This window comes from Stegostoma tigrinum, chromosome 8, assembly GCF_030684315.1.
Source record: "Stegostoma tigrinum isolate sSteTig4 chromosome 8, sSteTig4.hap1, whole genome shotgun sequence".
Lineage (NCBI taxonomy): Eukaryota > Metazoa > Chordata > Chondrichthyes > Orectolobiformes > Stegostomatidae > Stegostoma > Stegostoma tigrinum.
The window spans coordinates 58,860,782-58,880,008 of record NC_081361.1 but is presented as its reverse complement, the minus strand read 5'-3'; the positions used below and the strand labels follow the sequence as shown (position 1 = coordinate 58,880,008).

The 19,227-nt window shown below is 40.5% G+C and overlaps 1 protein-coding gene across 4 annotated transcripts in view; it reads right to left on the bottom strand.

Moving 5' to 3' along the window:
- patj (PATJ crumbs cell polarity complex component) overlaps positions 1-19,227 on the bottom strand; it is a 347,670-nt gene that overhangs the window by 155,537 nt on the left and 172,906 nt on the right. For all 4 annotated transcript variants that reach the window (XM_059647917.1, XM_059647916.1, XM_059647919.1 and 1 more), the window contains exon 29: positions 12,483-12,633. In XM_059647917.1, coding sequence (XP_059503900.1) covers positions 12,483-12,633 — 151 coding nt within the window. The remainder of the gene's footprint in view (positions 1-12,482; positions 12,634-19,227) is intronic.

Genomic DNA, 19,227 nt, shown 5'->3' with positions numbered 1-19,227 from the left:
GGACGCAGTATTCCAAGTGCAGTCTAACCAAAGTTTTATAGAGCTGCAACAAGATCTCACGACTCTTAAACTCAATCCCCCTGCCAATGAAAGCCAAAACACCATATGCTTTCTTAACAACCCTGTCCACTTGGGTGGCCATTTTAAGGGATCTATGTATCTGCACACCAAGATCCCTCTGTTCCTCCACACTGCCAAGAATCCTATCCTTAATCCTGTACTCAGCTTTCAAATTCGACCTTCCAAAATGCATCACTTCGCATTTATCCAGGTTGAACTCCATCTGCCACCTCTCAGCCCATCTCTGCATCCTGTCAACGTCCCGCTACAGCCTACAACAGCCCTCTATACTGTCAATTACACCTCCAACCTTTGTGTCGTCTGCAAACTTGCTAACCCATCCTTCAATCCCCTCATCCAAGTCATTAATAAAAATTACAAACAGTAGAGGCCGAAGGACAGAGCCCTGTGGAACACCACTCACCACTGACTTCCAGGCAGAATATTTTCCTTCTACTACCACTTGCTGTCTTCTGTTGGCCAGCCAATTCTGTATCCAAGCAGCTAAGTTCCCCTGTATCCCATTCCTCCTGACCTTCTGAATGAGCCTACCATGGGGAACCTTATCAAATGTCTAACTGAAGTCCATATACACAACATCCACAGCTCGACCCTCATCAACTTTTCTAGTCACATCCTCAAAAAACTCGATAAGGTTTGTGAGACATGACCTACCCCTCACAAAGCCGTGTTGACTGTATTTGATCAAGCCATGCTCTTCCAGATGGTCATAAATCCTATCCCTCAGCATCCTTTCTAACACCTTGTGTACACGACAGACGTGAGACTTACTGGTCTGTAATTGCCAGGGATTTCCCTATTTCCTTTCTTGAAAAGAGGAATTACATTTGCCTCTCTCCAGTCCTCAGGTACAATTCCAGTGGAGAGCGAGGATGCAAAGATCTTCGCAAGTGGCAAAGCAATTGCATTTCTCGCTTCCCAAAGCAGCCGAGGACAAATCTGGTCCGGGCCTGGCGACTTGTCAATCTTAATGTTTGACAAAATTTTCAGCACATCAGCTTCCTCTATCTCTATCCATTCCAGCATGCACACCTGCTCTTCAAAGGTTTCACTCACTACAAAGTTCGTTTCTTTCATAAAGAAAGAAGCAAAAAACTCATGTAGGGCTTATTTGTGTCATACTTTATACTCTCTTGTTGCCATGTTAATTTCATGAGTACAAGACGAAGGAAGATACAGAATATTCCATAAATATTCTTGTTTCTTTACCTCTGAATTCAATTCCAATATTCAAGTTGGAGATCTAATAGAGCAGAACATTGCAGTTAGATTTGGTAACAATTCTTATGAAGTCGAACGCCATCTGAGACAAAGCAGTCACTTGATCAGCTTTACTACCATCAGTATTTGATTCTCAACCCTTCATCACTGATGCATTACATATGTACTTGCAAGATGGCTTGCAACAACTCATCAATCAATATTGGCTGCACCTCACAGATACAGGACCTCAACCACCAAGCAAGAAAACAGCAAATCAAGAAGAATACAAAGACTTCGAAATTCTTCTCCAGGTCAAACATTATTCTGGCTCAAAAGCATATTGTTGCTCTTTCATCTTCACGGAATCAACATCATGAAATTCTCTATCCGCTACAATCACAGGAAAAATATCAAAATCAGGATTGCAGTGGTTCAAGGGAACAGTGACTAGTATCTCCTTCGAGCAAGTAGGAACAACACCCAGATTCTGAGGAAAAATAATAATAGCTACAGAGAGAGTAGGAACTGCAGATGCTGGAGAATCTGAGACAACAAGGTGTCAAGCTGGATGAACACAGCAGGCCAAGCAGCGTCAGAGGAGCAATAATAATAGCTGACTTGTTAATCAAAGACAGCTTTCTTTATATGCTACCTCATATTATTATGTATCAATAAGGTCTCCACCAGGTTACTTAAGGAATAAAATCAAATGTAGCCATCCTCTTCCTGCAAATTGGGCACACGTCCTTGATCTTCTGCAATTTGACTCATTACTCAGTTTAAAACAAAGGTATCTAATTACATCTACCAGTCAAGGTCAAATAAATATTACAAATACAGTTTTTGCCTTAGATCTTCTCTTTAGTTACAATAATATTACAGCACATAGGAGAATATCAAAGTTTTCCCCATAGCATGGTTATTCTTCCTGCAAAGATAATTTCCTGAACTCTGTTTGGGTGGAACTCCTCTATCTTGAGCAGATCATTTTTCCACAGAACTGGTCTCAAGGCTTCCCTCCTGCACCATTCTAGTCACACATTAATTTGAAATATTGTCCTCAGATACTTTTATTATGACATGCTATTACCATGTTTGATATCTTGCTTGTTACCTTCCTCCCTAAACTGAGGGATCCTCTTTTTCTTGTTTATTGCTTCAAATACAGGTGATGACATTTGGTTCCTTTCATTTCTATCATAGCATATTCTGTATCTTTTCAGTGATGTCCCTTATTCCAGCAAAGCAAGACACTATGCTGCTGTCACACTGATAAGGTAGAATTACCTGCCTGTCTCAGTGACATACTTTTTTTGTTTCATGACCTATAAATAAGTAAAAAATTATTTTCCATCAAAAAAATGTTAAATCAAGTAACTGCCTTTCAGGTGAGTCTTTGAGAAAAAACAAGAAAAACCGGGTTTATAATATTATCGTAGTTCATTTTTCCAAAAGGTAGAATTTTTAACAAAATATATTCATGACAGAAAAAAAAGCATCAGAACAGGATGCAGCACAGCATTTTATGCATTTACTATTAGTGACGATTTTAGTAAAATTTCATGCATGTGTAGGTAAATCCGCAGTAAATACTGGGAGTTAATTTGAGGTTAAAATTTGATAAAATGGAGTAACATGGACAACATAATTAGTTCATGTGCGGTTTTTCAACTACTTACCTGAGGTAGCTGATAAACATTTAGCCCAGAGCAATAAGGGACTCCATACACGTCTCGAAATTCAATTCTGACCATCTGTTATTTTGTACCATAGACACACACAGATTTTCACAAAGTAGCAAGAAAAATAACAGGCAGTATTTTATCACTAAGCTGACTGCAAAGGTAACAGGCTTGTCAAGAGAAAAATACAAGCCATGAGCCAAATCACATTTGAACTCCTACAACAGGTATCTAATCTCAGAAGCAAACCTTCTGTCCCACAAAAACAACGCACACGTTCTGTCCTTCTAAATAATTTAAGATTGCAAGAATATGCCGAACTTCAGTAAAATTACACAGTTAACTTTACCACTTCTTTATTCCTGTCATCAGATTGTTATAGAATACGTTATTTCTATTTCCCTCGGTAGCAATTAGAATCCCCACTATCACTAACGCGGAAGAAAGATCCTGTAGCTTTGTCCAAAAACACTAAAGGGCACAACTTTTTTTTATTTAATTACATTATTGAAATCAAACTGGTCATACAGTATGACAGCTGGACAACACATCTAAGTAAGACACAGAAACGGAAAACAATTTTTTGGCCCTCTATACCAAGGGTAAATGATAGATGAAATGAACTCGCAATTTAGAATTACACACTACCCTGGTTAACTTGTTTAAAAAGAGGACTGGGATAATTATCTGGTTATTCGTTAATTATCTGAAAAAAAAAACTTGAAGATTACAGAGTTACATAAATGACTACACGCAGGACAGACACATGGAGGAATTGTGACATAGATATAACCTCACTGGACTAGTCATCCTGATAAACCCAGGCGAAAGCTCTAGGGATAACACATGTAGAGCTGGATAAACACAGCAGGCCAAGCAGCATCAGATGAGCAGGAAGGCTGACTTTTCAGGCCTAGACCACTCTTCAGAAATTCTGATTTCTAAAGAAGGGCCTAGGCCCGAAACGTCGGCCTTCCTGCTCGGCCTGCTGTGTTCATCTCGTTCTACACCTTGTTATCGCAGATTCTCCAGAATCTGCAGTTCCTGCTATCTCTAAAGCTTTAGGGACAAGAGTTCAAAAGCCACCACAGCAGCTGATGAAATTTATATTCAATTAACACAAGAATTGGATTTGAAAGGAAGTCGCAGTAAAGGGGACCACAAAGCTATCAATTATTGTTGTAGAAGCCCACCAAATTCATCGATGTCCTTTAGGAAAATGGAAATCATTGTTATCTGCTCTGGCCTACATGTCATTCCAAATTCACAATTCTGAGGCTGACGTATCTTCTTAAAAGATCAGGTTATGTTGGCTTTGCCAGTCACATCCAATGAGGACAAAAATGGAATTTTGAGTGCACCGCTCTCCAGTGGTATGGTGGTACAACAGAACCCACATCTGCTCAAGGAGGCCACAACAGGCCTGGTCACAATTTACTGAGATCAAATATTTTCTCGATTACATTACAGAGCTCTTGGTAAGCACAGGTTCTGTTGGGTTTAAAGGTGATTGACAGCGAGTTATTCTTCCAGGCCAGCCACAGGGGCCAAAGAAGTTGCAAGATTATGTTTATTTTATGTGAGTATTGTTAGAACTTCATTGACATACTCCTAAGAATTTCAGTTCAAATTGTCACATTCCCAAAAAAGTACAGCGGAAAAGCTCAGCTGAATGTTGGCTACGGTCCTCCACAAACCATGAAACAAAGTAAAGGACACAATGCAAGGATCCTTGATTTCAAAGTTGTAAGAATGTGGATAACCCCAGGGAGGATGTTAGTCTTTTAACCAGTTACTAAAAACGTGTCTACACAAATAGCTGTGAAACAGGGGGTGGCACGGTGGCTCAGTGGTTAGCACTGCAGCCTTACAGCACCAGGGACCCAGGTTCGATTCCAACCTCAGGTGACTATCCGTATGGAGTTTGCACATTCTCCCTGTGTCTGTGAGAATTTCCTCCATGTGCTCCAGTTTCCTCCCAAGGTCCAAAGATGTGCAGGCTAGGTGAATCGGCCATGTTAAATTGCCCGTAGTGTTCAGGGGTGTGGGGGTTTATAGATGCGTCTGGGTGGGATGCTTCAAGGGGTGGTGTGGACTTGTTGGGCCGAAGGGCCTGTTTCCACACTGTAGGGAATCTAAACAACTCAAGCACACATTAATTTACGTAAGTAGTTCTTTTTAAAAAATTAGTTTATTGATGTGGGTGATCAGTAATCTTTGCAGTCAGGAAGGAAAGATCCCATTTAGTGTGTGACACAACTTAAGTGGTTATATAGTTCAGGGACTGCGTGGCAGCGTGGAAATTCAGTACAGAAGGGACCGAAGTTCTTTTTGTTACAGAGATAGTAGGAACTGCCAATGCTGGAGAATCTGGAGATTTCTGAAGAAGGGTCCCGACTCGAAACGTCAAGCTTTCTTGCTCTTCTGATGCTGCTTGGCCTGCTGTGTTCATCCAGCTTCACACCATGTTATCCGAGGTTCTTTTCGCTTGCTTTTTTGGCTCATAGTTCGTAACATTGTTTTAACAAGATCAGGGATCCAGAGGAACACTGACATCACAGATAAACCGTAAACTCATTGGTTGGTGATAGCGACAAATTTGACTGTCTAATTTAGGTTACTTTAAAACTGAAGGTAAGTAAGGGTAATATTTGCAGACTAAAAAGTAAAAGATTTGATTAAGAACAAAGTAATTAAAATGAGATGCCAGTCCAGGCAATGTTGTTCCTACTTGATACGGGAATGAAGTGAAGCACAAAAGGGACTGAGGAGTCTTAGTTCAGGATTCTCTTAGGTTAACATGGAGTTAGGAAGGCAAATACAATACGTGCATTCATTTTAAGAGGGCTGGAATACAAGAGCAGAGATGTACTGCTGAGGCTGTTGACTGCTGCAGTTTGCTCAGAATCATGACTTGTGTTTATTGAAGAAAACGTAAAGTCAATTGTGAAAACTTCCTCACAGTCAATGTGGTTCTGTGGCTAGTCTGAACTGCTCTCCCATTTAGTCTGAGATTGTAATGAACAAGTCTTAAAATTAAATTGAAGCAATGGCAAATCTTATACGGATATGCAACGGAAGTGGTGAGGGACACAATAAAGTGATCAGGGATGGCCCTGTCTCTGACACAGAAAACAGAAGTCGAAAAGTTTCATGACATACAGATGTTAAGTGGGCTTGTCAGATTTCTCAGCATTCCTCAGAACGATAAAGAATTATCTCCGAGAACAAGTTCTGTCATATTTTTGGTCACCTAAACAGGTTTACCAAGATCTAGATTGTAATTTTGCTCCTATGACTCCAGTCATAAGAACTAGGAGCAGGAGTAGGCCATCTGGCCCCTCGAGCCTGCCCCACCATTTAAAATAAGACCATGGTTGATCTTTTTGAGACTCAGCTCCACTTACCCGCCCAATCACCATAATCATAATCGCAGTCTCCTCAGTCTCTCCTCATAATCCAACCCTCTCAACTCTGGGATCAACCGAGTGAATCTTCTCTGCACCCCTTCCGGTGCTAGTATATGTCTTCTCAAGTAAGGGGACCAAAATTGCACACAGTACTCCAGGCGTGGCCTCATCTCGACCCTGTACAGCTGCCTCCCTGTTTTTAAACTCCATCCCTCTCGCAACGGCAGACAAAATTCCATTTGCCTTTTTAATTACCTGCTGCACGTGCAATCCTACTTTTAGTGATTCATGCACAAGGACTCCCAAGTCCCACTGCACAGCAGCATACTGCAATTTTTTTTACTATTTAAACCATCGTCCATTTTGCTGTTATTCCTACCAAAATGGATGGTCTCACACTTATCAACATTGTACTCCATCTGCCAGACCTTCGCCCACTCACTGAGACTATCTATCTCCCTCTGCAGACTTTCACTGTCTTCTGCACACTTTGCTCTACTACTCATCTTAGTGTCATATGAAAATTTTGACACACCACACTTAGTCCCCAACTCCAAATCATCTACGTAAATTGTAAACAATTGCGGTCCCAACACTGATCCCTGAGGCACACCACTAGCCACTGACCGCCAACCAGAAAAGCACCCATTTACCCCTACTCTTTGCTTTCTACTGGTCAACCAATCCTGTATACATGCCAACACATTACCTGTAATACCGTGCAACTTTATCTAATGTAGCAGCCTTTGGTGTGGCACCTTGTCAAATGCCTTCTGGAAATCCAAACACAACATCCACAGATTCCCCATTGTCCACCATGCAAGTATTGTCCTCAAAGAATTCTACCAAATTACCCTTCATGAACCCACAGTGGGCGTTCCCAATGGGACAATTTATATCCAGATATCTTGCTATTTCTTCCTTAAACTTTACTGAAAATGATACCTTTACAAACGGAGGCTCTTAAATGGATATGACAGAAATAAATTGTTAGACTGATAATAAAAAGTTTATTGAGCTGTTGTCTTTACATGGCTGCCAAAAACAAAGTGTGTACCATTACTTGACATATTGCTTATTATCACTTCAAAAAGCTTCAAAATTTAAGGGCTTGCTGTAATTGATTACCCCAAGAAGCACTGCAAATCGTACTGATTCATATACAGCCAGTGTGTTTATGAAGTGAGTTTAATTCCTCCTAATTAGCAGGCTTTGATTAAAACTACATTATGCTGAATAGATGCCATTCAACCTCAACAACTCCTCCCAAACCTACTGCCGTCAATCACTATCTGCCCACAGGCATGTTTTTTTGGAATTCTTCCTTCAACATACCTGTTGGTTTACACTAATGTGCAGATTTTGGAGGAAAATAAAGTGTAACAGTCACATTTTCTTGCATGAATGAAGCATGGTTTAGTGTCCACATTTCCACTACATCATATGGACCCATAAATCGAACATTCATGCCAAATAATAAGCCATCTAAATTCCATCACAAAATACTTAGAAAGCATAATGAGTCTTTAAATGTCAGTCAAGTTTATTTTTCTCCTTGATAAGCACTTACCTGTGTCACAAAACAAAGCTTTAACTCATAGCTTCCCATTTTGAAACTGATATTTCTTTTCTAATGTTAAGAAGCATGTACTTGTGATTCTGAGCTGAGCTGGAAGATTTGTTTCCCAAGAGATATAAATTTGTTTAAGATTTATACCATACAAGAACAGAATTCTCCCCCCCACCTGCCCGACTATAAGAGTAATTGCGTGCTTACATACGAACAGGAAACAGTAGCAGGCCATTCAACCCATCAAGCTTGCGACACCACTCAATAAGAATGAACTCATTGTAATCTCAAATTTGTATTTTCACCCATGCCTGGATGATCTTTAAACCTCTTGCTTAACAAGAATCTATCCTCCCTGCCTTGAAAACATTCAAGGACTGTTTCCACAACCTTCTTAGGAAGAGAATTCCAAAAATTCCTGATCCACTGAAAGAAAAACATTTAAGAACCTTGATTTTAAATATGTGATCTCTGATTTTTAAACAGAGACCTCTAGTTCTAGATTCTTCCACAACAGAAAACATTCTCTTCACATCTACCCTGTCAAGTCCCCTCAGGATTTTATATGTTTCAATCAAATTGCCACTTCTTCTTCTAAAATCCAACCAATACAAGTCTAGCCCATCTAATCTTTCCTTGTAAGAAAACCTACTCATCCCAGGTCATCAGATTTTTGCTGAAATAACATGACCAATACTGAGCACACAGTATGCCAGATGTGATTACACCAGAACCCTGTCTAATTGATGCTTAACCTTTCTGATTTTGCATTAGATTTGCCTTGTGATAAATGATAACATTCTGTTCGCTCTCTTAATTCCTTGCTGTAGTTGCATGGCAATCTTTTGCGATTCTTGCTAAATACCAAAAATTCAAGTCTTTTTATTTTCGCTTTTTAAAAGTTGTACACTAAAATGTAATTCAAACTGTTTTGAACCCCAAGAATTTGCAAAAGACTTTGATACTTCTTGTGAATTCTATTTGTCTCGGCAGCGCCGTGGCTCAGTGGTTAGCAGTGATGCCTGACAGCACCAGGGACCCGGGTTCGATTCCACCCTTGGGCGATTGTCTGTGTGGAGTTTGCACATTTTCCCCATGACTGCATGAGTTTCCTCTGGGTGCTGCGGTTTCCTCCCGCAATCCAAAGATGTGCAGGCTAGTCGGATTGGCGATGCTAAATTGCCCTGTAGTATTGAGGGGCGTATAGGTTAGGTGAGTTATAGGGGTGTGGGTTTGGGTGGGAGGCTGCAACGGTCAGAGTGGACCTGTTGGGCCGAAGGGCCTGTTTCCACACTGTAGGGATTCTATGATTCTATGAAGTTAAGCTATGATTTCCAACAATGTGCAAATGAACTGGAGCTGTTTACAGTTGAAACTGATTAACGCGGACTCGTGGCCAGGTTTGTTTTAACTTCACTCATCAGAGTTGGGCATTACTGGCTGAGCCAGCAGTTACTTGAGTGACACTGGTAGAACCCAAACTGGATGTCAATGATTAGGATATTGCTGAGCAAGTGCTGCTTAATATGTTGATGACACCTTCCATCGTTTTACTAATGATTAATTATTCAGCTCCTCTGCCTCCCAATAATGTGATTTGTTGTCAGGTAGCCGAATAGTTTGGGCTGTGAAGAAAACAGAGAGAAGCTCACCAGACCAGAAGAGAAACCAGCAGCTCTGCAGCAGCCAAAATTTACTTTCTTCCAGTTTTCTGCAGTAGGACATTTTAATTCTTTACAAAATGTGTATCTTTGTTTCAGCAGTTGGTGCAAGGTATGACTTTGAGTTGGCTAAGTTAGAGGCTTTTATAAGTGAACCAGCCACCCTGTGCCTCTTGCAAATCAGTGGAAGCAGTTGACGAAAGGAAGGCCAAAGATAAAGCTACGGATCAGCAAGGACTAACTCAAAAGATCTTGTGGATAAAGATTACGGAACTTTCATTCCACTTCTCTGGTATGAACTCATCACTATTTTTTGTATAGTGTCAAGTAAGCAAGTGTTTTTAAGAGTAGAGGATAACCGTTATGGAACATGATGCATATAAGTATGAAAAAGTTGTAGCAAAATTTATATAATTTATATCAGTGTATAATTTAATAGTCTTGGTCCAAAGCTGCACTCAATCCGTCAATTCTTTTTTCCACATATAAATTTATACAGCATTTATATTAAACTCAGTTATTTATTTTAGTTTGCATGCTATTTCAGTTGGAAATGCAGAGTGCTGTACATGTATTCTACTGCAATTCATTTTATATGTTGGTTTTGCAGACAAGAAACTAACTCTGGCCTTAACAATGATCCCAACGGGAATGCATGACTCACTTAATTTGGTTTTACAGAAATTAGCTCAGAAATCTTTTGAAAGAAACCACAATGTGAAACAAAGATTATCTGTTCGATTGCTTTTAACATTTGATATCATGTGTGGATTTGAATCAAGCACAGGATAAGCTCCAAACATCAGTTGGGCAACTTCACAACATCAATTCATGAGACTGCAAATCACAAATGGCTACTTAAAGACACTGGGAGGTTGGTGTTTACTCTAATTCTGTACCTTTCATCTAAGCTTGCACTAACAATGCCGCTATAATTTGATACAATTTTGACATGACACTTTTTAACCTGTTCAAATTTCCAATAAAATTATCAAGTTAATAGAGTTTAATCAGTTATAATGAAAATGATAGAGATCGTACTGAAAACAAATATACCACAAAATCAGCTTTTCTTAAAACTTGAATGGTTGAAGTTTTAATCACCAAAACTGTATATTTTTAGAGCATAGCAAATAAAGCATAATCCAAGAATAAAGCCTATCCACTATGGCCTATATTTACTTTAGCTTCCAAAGGGCAGGAGAGATTGAATTGCCATTGGACCTTAACATTGAGAAGACCTTAACAGCGAGAGAAATGTCAGCTGCACTTTACAGACTTACCTCATTCACACAAGTGTGTAGAAAGCATCACGAGGCCTTATCTCTGCATTATTTTCCATTGATATCCTTATCAGGTAACAGTCTGTGATGCTACCTGATCACCCCTAAGGAATCAAGTCAAGTCTGCAGTACACATCAAATTTATTTTCACTTGGTATTTGAAATAGGAAGCTCTGGATTTTCCCCACAGTGAGCTATTCAGCTTGGAACAGACAAAACAAAGCAGAGATTTAATGAATGGCTAAAATCAGCTCCTACAAATTCCAACCTTCCCCGAACATCCCTTTTCACCTCCCTTTTTTTCCTATATTCAATAACAGATGAGGGCATCGCTGGCTGGGCCGCAGTTATAGCCCATCCCTCATTGCCCAGAAGGCAGTTCAGAGTCAATCACATTGTTGCGGGTCTGGAGTCATATGTAGGCCAGACCAGGTAAGGATGGCAGTTTCCTTCCCTAAAGGGAATTAGTGAACCATATGCGTTTTTCCCCCAACAATCAACAATGGATTCATGGTCATCAATAGATTCTTAATTCCAGATTTTTTTTTACTGAATTCAAATTCTACCATCTGCCATCGCGGGATTTGAACCTGGGTCCTCAGAATGTTATCAGAATCTCTGGATTAACAGTCCAGCGATAAAATCACTAGGCCAGTGCATTCCCTTGCCTGTTATACTTAAATGAAAATGGAGTAAGGCACTCTGCCAATTTTCCTTAATTACTACGCCTGTATCACTGTTGACAAATAAAAGCTGAATACAAAGTTTGAGAGATGGGAAGGTGACAGACAGGAATTTATAGACACTTATTTGTTTTCCAAGTGACAAGCAAGATCATAGTTCCTTTCCGAATACCTTACAAGTTTGATGGGTTGTATCCGAGGAACTCCAACCAGCCTAAAATAAGCCCTGCCTCTTTTTAATGCTGGAACAAGTATCCTACTACAAAGCTACTGGGTTTTTGACATGTTAGTAGCCACACCATTTTCAGGAGAGGTTTCTAAGAAAACACCAAAATCTTCACATAATTCTCTAACAAGCAAGATTGAGCTAATTGGCAGAGCAAAGTGAATCCTTAACTAAACCATTTCACCATCTTGACCAGTACAAAGATTACGGAAAATCTGAAATAGGAAGCTGTCGTGTGACATTTCTCATCGTGGAAGCAAAAGAATGAATGGAGGGTAAAAATTAAAAATAACATTTTTTTTTACTTGAAAAAAATCAGAAAAAAGCTTTCCCAAAATAAACAACCTGTTCCCTTGTGCTATCAAACTTTATGTTGAATTGAAATTGCTGCAAAACCTTAATAAAGATCATAAGGTTGAGGATATTTCATTCTGTACCTACTTTCACTTTCACCAATATCATCACACGCTTCCGAAATATTTCCAGTTGGACATGCTTATGAGACTATGAAAGAATTCAGTGACTCTCATACATGGAATAATTAGACATATCTTAACAATAGCAATCTTGCCTCTTCCCAAGAATTTTCCTAAAATCCTAGCAGTTGGCAAATCACTGAATGGGGAACAGCAATATCTTATACCGTCACATTATGAATAAGCACTGACACTAATTGAACTTACGATCACTTTCAACTCCTTTGTTTGGAGCACTGTCAGTGTCTGAGACCTCTTCCAGTTCTTCTGGTTGTGACAGCTGATTGCTGATGGGCTCTTTGTAAGGTGGAGGCAGTCGCATTGGTGGTGGTATTCCACCTCTATCAGGATGAAAACTCTGAAAGAAGAGCAGAGATTACCATCTATTAAAAGAAAATCAGTTTTCTTTAAAACAGTGTTACCATTGCATTATCAGCAGCTGGTAGCATATTTATAACAGAAATTACTGAATAACTCTTCAAAAACCATGTCTAAGCAAGAACAAGGGCATCGACAAAACAACCCAAAGACATGATGTCAAGAAACAGCAGGAGGCTCCAGATGCTGCGAAGGCAATGAGCTCCAACAACATTCTGGCAATTATATGTAAGACTTGAGTACCAGTACAGCTGTAACACTGGGATCCACTTGTCAATGAAAATCTCAGGTACAGTTTCAACGGTCCATAGTCGAAATCAGCCCAGCGCAGATCCATGGTGGCAATGATGTCATTCCAGGCAAGATGGTGCCAAAGAATGGCTTCACGGTTCCAGTGGCAGTGGCGCGACCCCATGACGTGGCTGGACCCAGGTTCCTGATGGCGGAGGTCGTGGTGTTCTGGCTGTGGCTGCATGTGGGCACTTGGGGACTGGAGTGTTTGCAGACTGAAGAAGGGTCACTGGACCCAAAATGGTAACTCTGATTTTTCTTCACAGGTGCTGCCAGAACTGTTGAGCTTTTCCAGCAATTTCTGCTTTTTGTTTCTGAGTGATGGATTTTGTGGTTTTGATTTTCTGGCAGAGAGGGCTCATGGCAGAGATCTGGACATTTCCTTTCCTTTCAATTGTTTCTTTTATTTCTGCTTCCATTTTCAACTGTCTTTTATATTCTGTGATGGCGCTGAAGAATGGTAACTTGGTACACTTTTCATGGTACTCTTGTATTCCTATACCCGAATACATATAACGACAAAATCTAATTAAAAATCAAGATAAATCTAACCTATTCAATTACTCCATCAATCACTCCAAGCATGAGTAAAGTGATAGAAGATGTCATCTACAGTGCTACGAAGCATCTTTCACTTAGAAATGGCCTGTTCACTGATGCTCAGTTTAGGTTAGAAAGGTCAGAAGTGGGGAAATTATTTGATGATTGCACAATATTCAGCACCCTTCATGACTCCTCAGATACTAAATCATTTCATATAGAATTGCAGAAAGACCTGACAATATCCAGGCTTGGGCTGACAAATGGCAAACAACATTGGCAGCACATATGTGCCAGGTAATGATGGCCACTCAACAAGAAAAAATTAACCATTGCTTTTGATATTCAATGGCATAAACAATGCTGAATCCGCCACTATCAACATCCAGAGGGGTTAGCACTGCTGAGAATCTAAACTGGACTTGCCATATAAATACTGTGGTTAGGAGGGAAAGTCAGCGGCTAGGAATCTTGCAAGCAGGAACTCAACTATTGCCTCCCCAAAGCCTGTCCACCCTTTACAAGGTCCAATTCAGGAATGTGATGGAATATTCCCCATTTGTCTGGATGAGTACAGCTCCAAAACATTTCAAGAAGCTTGATATCACATGGGATAAAGCATCCACTTGACTGGTACCACATCGACAGATAATCTGGGGTGGCAAGAACAGCCTATGAAGTGATTTGCATCAGTTGGGCCTATATTCACAGGCTTTTAGAAGGATAAGGTGGGTTCTCATAGACAGCTATAAAATTCTACCAGGACTTGACAGGGTAATGGGAAGAAGAAGATTCCTGATGACTGAAGTCCAGAATCAGAAGTCAGTTTAAAGATAAAAAGGAAGGGTCACTGGACCCAAAACGTTAACTCTGATTTCTCTTTATAGATGCTGCCAGACTTGCTGAGCTTTTCCAGCAACTCCTGTTTTCGTGTCAGTTTAAGGATACAGAGAAAGGCCATTTAGGACTGAAAGGGGAAATTTCTTAACCCAGAGAGTGGTGCGACAATGGAATTCTCTACCACCGAAAGTAGCTGAGGCTAAATATTAAATATTTTCAAGGAGTTAGATATAGTTCTTAGAGATAAAGGGATGTAAACGTATAGGAAGAAAGTGGGAAGAGGATACTGAGTTGGATGAATCATATTGAATGGCCTACTCCTGCACCTATTTTCTATGTTACTAATCACTCCCTCCAACACCAATACTTGGCAGCAGCAACGAGCATCATCCACATGATTCATTGCAGAAATTCACCAAGACTCCTCAGACAGTACCTTCCAAACATATGACCATAAATATCTATTTGGACAAGGGCAGTACCTACGTGGGAACACCATCACCTGCAAATTCCCCTCCAAAGCATTCACCATCACAACTTGGAGAAATAATGCCATGCTGTCACTATCACAAGGACAACATCCTGGAACAACTTCTCATGCCATTGCGGGTCTGCCGATATGAAATGACTGCAGTGGCTCCAGAAGACAGCATGCCACCGTCCTCAAAGGCAATTCAGATTGACAATACATGCTAGCCCTCTAAGTGATGCTCAGGTGAATAAAGATCATTAACAGAGATTCATTTGTTTTTGCTACAATGCCTCAAATGGCTGTGATTATAGTTAAAAGTGTAGATAAACTCATTATCGAAAGGAGAATGTGTACCTGCTCTGAAATTCTCAGCTGAAATGTAATCATGTTAATTATCTTCAACCAGGTGAGGTTTTCCTCCAATTTCTCTAGCTGTTGCATCGAGTCAATCAGCAGTAAAAAGTTTGCAGTGTCCCAACATGGTTTAGGGGTAGCACTCTCATCTCTGAGGTAGAAAATTATGGATAAAATTTGCACCCCAAAGGCCTAAGCACATATTCTGAGATGCTTCTTCAATCCAGTAAAGAGGGCATTATACTTTTCAAATAACTTGACAAACTGAGCCCCCTTGCGGTTTCTACATAAATGATACAATAGCACTGTCTGAGGAAGAACAGGTGAGATCTACCAATTTTCTGGATAATATTCAGTCTTCAAACAGCATCAATATGACAGAATATCCTCTCAGCTGTCCTATTGCTGTTTCTGGATTCTTGCTGTGCATGTTGTTGTAAAAAGTGATGACTTTTCAGAAGTACTTAATTAGCTGTGATATATTTCGGGATATCTTGAGATGTGAAAAGCAAGATATAAATGCAACAACAACCCAAATCATATATCTGTTTGTACTTTGTATCTTTCAATCAATTTTCATCAGCCAAAGGTAATCTCATTTTTAAAATTAATAATTGATCTACCTTCAACTGCAACTTGTGAAAGAGTGCCAGATTTTGACCACTTTAGGTGTGTCCAAAAATATTCCCTAATCCACTCTGGAAAGACCTGAATCTAACTTTTTAACATGCTTAATTTTAATCATGCCACGGACCAGAATTTTTATCAACCATATTTAACTCCTTCTAGGCAATTTTAATTCATTTAATGAAGCCAAATTGCAACATGGGCAATATTTAGCACATCAAACTCAATTTCGGCCCTGGTGGCAGACTTGGCCACAATGACTCATGTTTTCCATTGTGTATTAGTTGCAGAGCAGTGTCTGTAGCAGAGATTTTCTGTGATCTTGAAAAATCCGCCTATCAAGGAGAAACGATCTTGAAACAAAAGATAAAAGGGTATCGCAGCTTCCTGGGTAACAGATACCTTTCCAAATGATGACATTCTTGTGGCTACAGAGGGCCTAATTTTTTTTCTTGTTTATCTATCCCTGTTTAGGAACAGTCATATGCTAGTGTAAAAGGTTTCAACATTGGCTATATTCCTGCCAACTCCAGAAAGTACTGGATCCCCTTCTCCTACTGTTACTCTTACTGTTTAAACCATGTGATCATTTCCCAAAGTAAAACATTTACTCGACTTAATCTTTGGTGTACTTTATTGCACAGTAAGCACTAAACTGCTATATGGCTGAGAGTCTGTAGATATTAGCAGAAACACTACTATGGAAACACTTCCAAGTGTTTTAGTGTATATCTATAAAGCAAGCCAGAATGTAGTGTTTGAAAGAAAACTTAATGGATATATCAATGCAGAGCACACTGGCATAATGCATACTATACTCTCACATTATACAGTGAAGGGCACTTTCACTTTGGAGGACAAGATTTTGGTTTCATTGCAGCTAAGATTATTTGAGGCGAGAGTCCATTTAACAGTCTGATAACAGCCAGAAAGAAGATGTGCTTGAACCTGCTTGTGCATTTGTTCAGGCTTCCGTAAATTCTGTCCAATGGAAGAGGTTGAAGGAGGTTCATTGCCAGGATATTGGCTGCCTTTCTGCAGCAGCAAGCCATGTAAATAGAGTCCATGGATGGAAGGCTGGCTTTCATGATTGTCCAGGCTGTGCACACAACCTTCTGTAGTTTCTTACGGTCTTGGTCACAGCAGTTGCCATAGCAGGCTTTTCTGCACCCGGACAATATGTTTCAATGGTGCATCTGTACAAGTTGGTAAGGTGCTACCCATAATGCGTAACGGAGGTTCATCCAGAAATTTGTCCTTCAAGACTCGGTTTCCTTAGTTAGTGGTGGTAATAGATTTGGTAGTAGAGACTGAAGTCCTCCACCCACCCACACTGCATCCCATATCCTTGCTTTCTTTATCATTGCACTCCACAGATTAGAACTGATATGAAAATTTGACTGCTAATTTGGAATCATTGGATAAGCTCCTTCCAAAATGACAACATGGGTGACTAAACGTACAACATGTAAGACTACAGATTCTCATAAATTAGGAGACAGCACAGAATCCTGAAATCGCAGTATTTGTATAATCCCCCAGAAAACTAAATATCTGTTCCAAAAGTTATAGATTTTGTCATGATACCAACTGATGGTAAGACAGGACAAACTTTGCTTGTTAGACCAAAACTTTTAATTTTTTCTCTTTTCTTTTTGTTTACCATCAAAGTCAGTTCTTGAAAATAGTCTCACGTTCTTCCAGCAAAATGACAAAACTAACACATAAATGAAAAACACGTTAGGCCTTATGACAAGAGGCTCTCCAAAACATTCAAAGGAACGCAGGCTCAGCCAAAAGATAACTTAAGATTCAGTCCTTGTCTTTTTCAAATGGTATTTAATGTTCAGGCATATGGCAAATCTCTGTGGCGGGTGAAATGAGAAGTCATACCTTCTGGCTCCAAGACTGGGACAATACCACTCTGTCAAAAATGGTCAAGCTGGCACAGAAGAGGAGCTGAGGCTCAAGATAGATCAGCCATGGTCATGTTGAATAGTGGGCAGGCTTGGGCATGCCAAATGGCCCACTCTTGCACCTATGCTCTTATAATTTCTGTCCTCTCTTATTCACACTATTCCAGGAAGAACTCGTCACTCACCATATATTCCAGAATTCACCAACATCCCTTGTGTCTGCATACTTAAAACATAAACTGCACAGTTCCTAACACATGCACCGGACATGGCAGACAAAGGGAAACTGTTGCCCTCGTTTGTTGGCTGGGCCCTGGAGGTCCTGTTAGAAAGGGTGATTTACAAATATGAAGACTTCTCCCCTCCCTGCCAGGACCAGCAGTGGAGGTCTAGGCCCGAAACGTTAGCTTTTGTGCTCCTGAGATGCTGCTTGGCCTGCTGTGTTCATCCAGCCTCACATTTTATTATCATGAGCCCATACCAGCCAAGTTTCAGGTTCCCACCCAGGTCAGTGCAGTCTCAAAAATTTGGAGCAATGCTCAGCCCTGTGGAAAGAAGGTCCAAGTTCTTCTCTACTCCATCAGCATAAGGGCCACAATCTGTTCGCCGATACCTCACACTTGTTCTGCTACTGTACCCACCTCCCACCAAGGCTCATGTTCCACCACTTTCACTATTGCCTGCAACATCTTCCCCACTTGCTCTCACCACCCAATTCCCTGGCAGTAGTAACCCAGCATACCCTCGATGCTGCCACCTCACTGGCTTGGGAACAGTAATAGCTGCGACACCCACATTCATCAGCTGTGTAATCAGATTCTTTCTTCCTCGTTCCAGGAGGAAAACAATCAGAATAGAGCAGAAAGAGTGATGATGTGTGCTCTATTGCCCATCATTCAGTTTCTTACCCCATAGGAGGACAGGATTCTGACTCTGACCATTCTGAGCAGAACCTGGGTTGGTATTGGAAGCTGTCCTTGGCTGACTGTGCTGGAACTCTTTCAGAAAATACTATCTCTGTTGCCTTGACAGAGGCCTGCTGATAATGACGACGAGGTTCCTGGCATGTGTCTGCGCCAATTACTAGACAGTAATAATATGAGCCTGATCTCTCTGGCTGAGGGGACAAAGCCAAAAAAGGAAAGGCAAGACAACATAAGGCTGAGGTCTGTGAGCATCCAGGTAGGTTCATAGCGACTGAGCATTATGACAGTGAATGAAAAGCACTGAGATGCGGCCTGGTCCAGTCTGTCAGCTGGTGTGCCCCCGAGTACAAAGTATCCTTCTGCAGTATTACAATGATAGTTGCTGTTGCAGCCTGAGGTGCAGCACTGAAATGCAGAAGCAACCTATAAGTGGATCAGCAATGTGCCACAAGGACTCAAAGGATGTTATGTGTTGGACAACAATGTCTGCGGACTTGGGGCTGGTGGCTATGGAACATGCCTTGAGCTGTTAATGCCTAATGTCCAACTTATAGATCCTTTAGAGCAAAAGGTAAACTGGATTAGCCAAGTGCTTGCTCTGGTTTTCT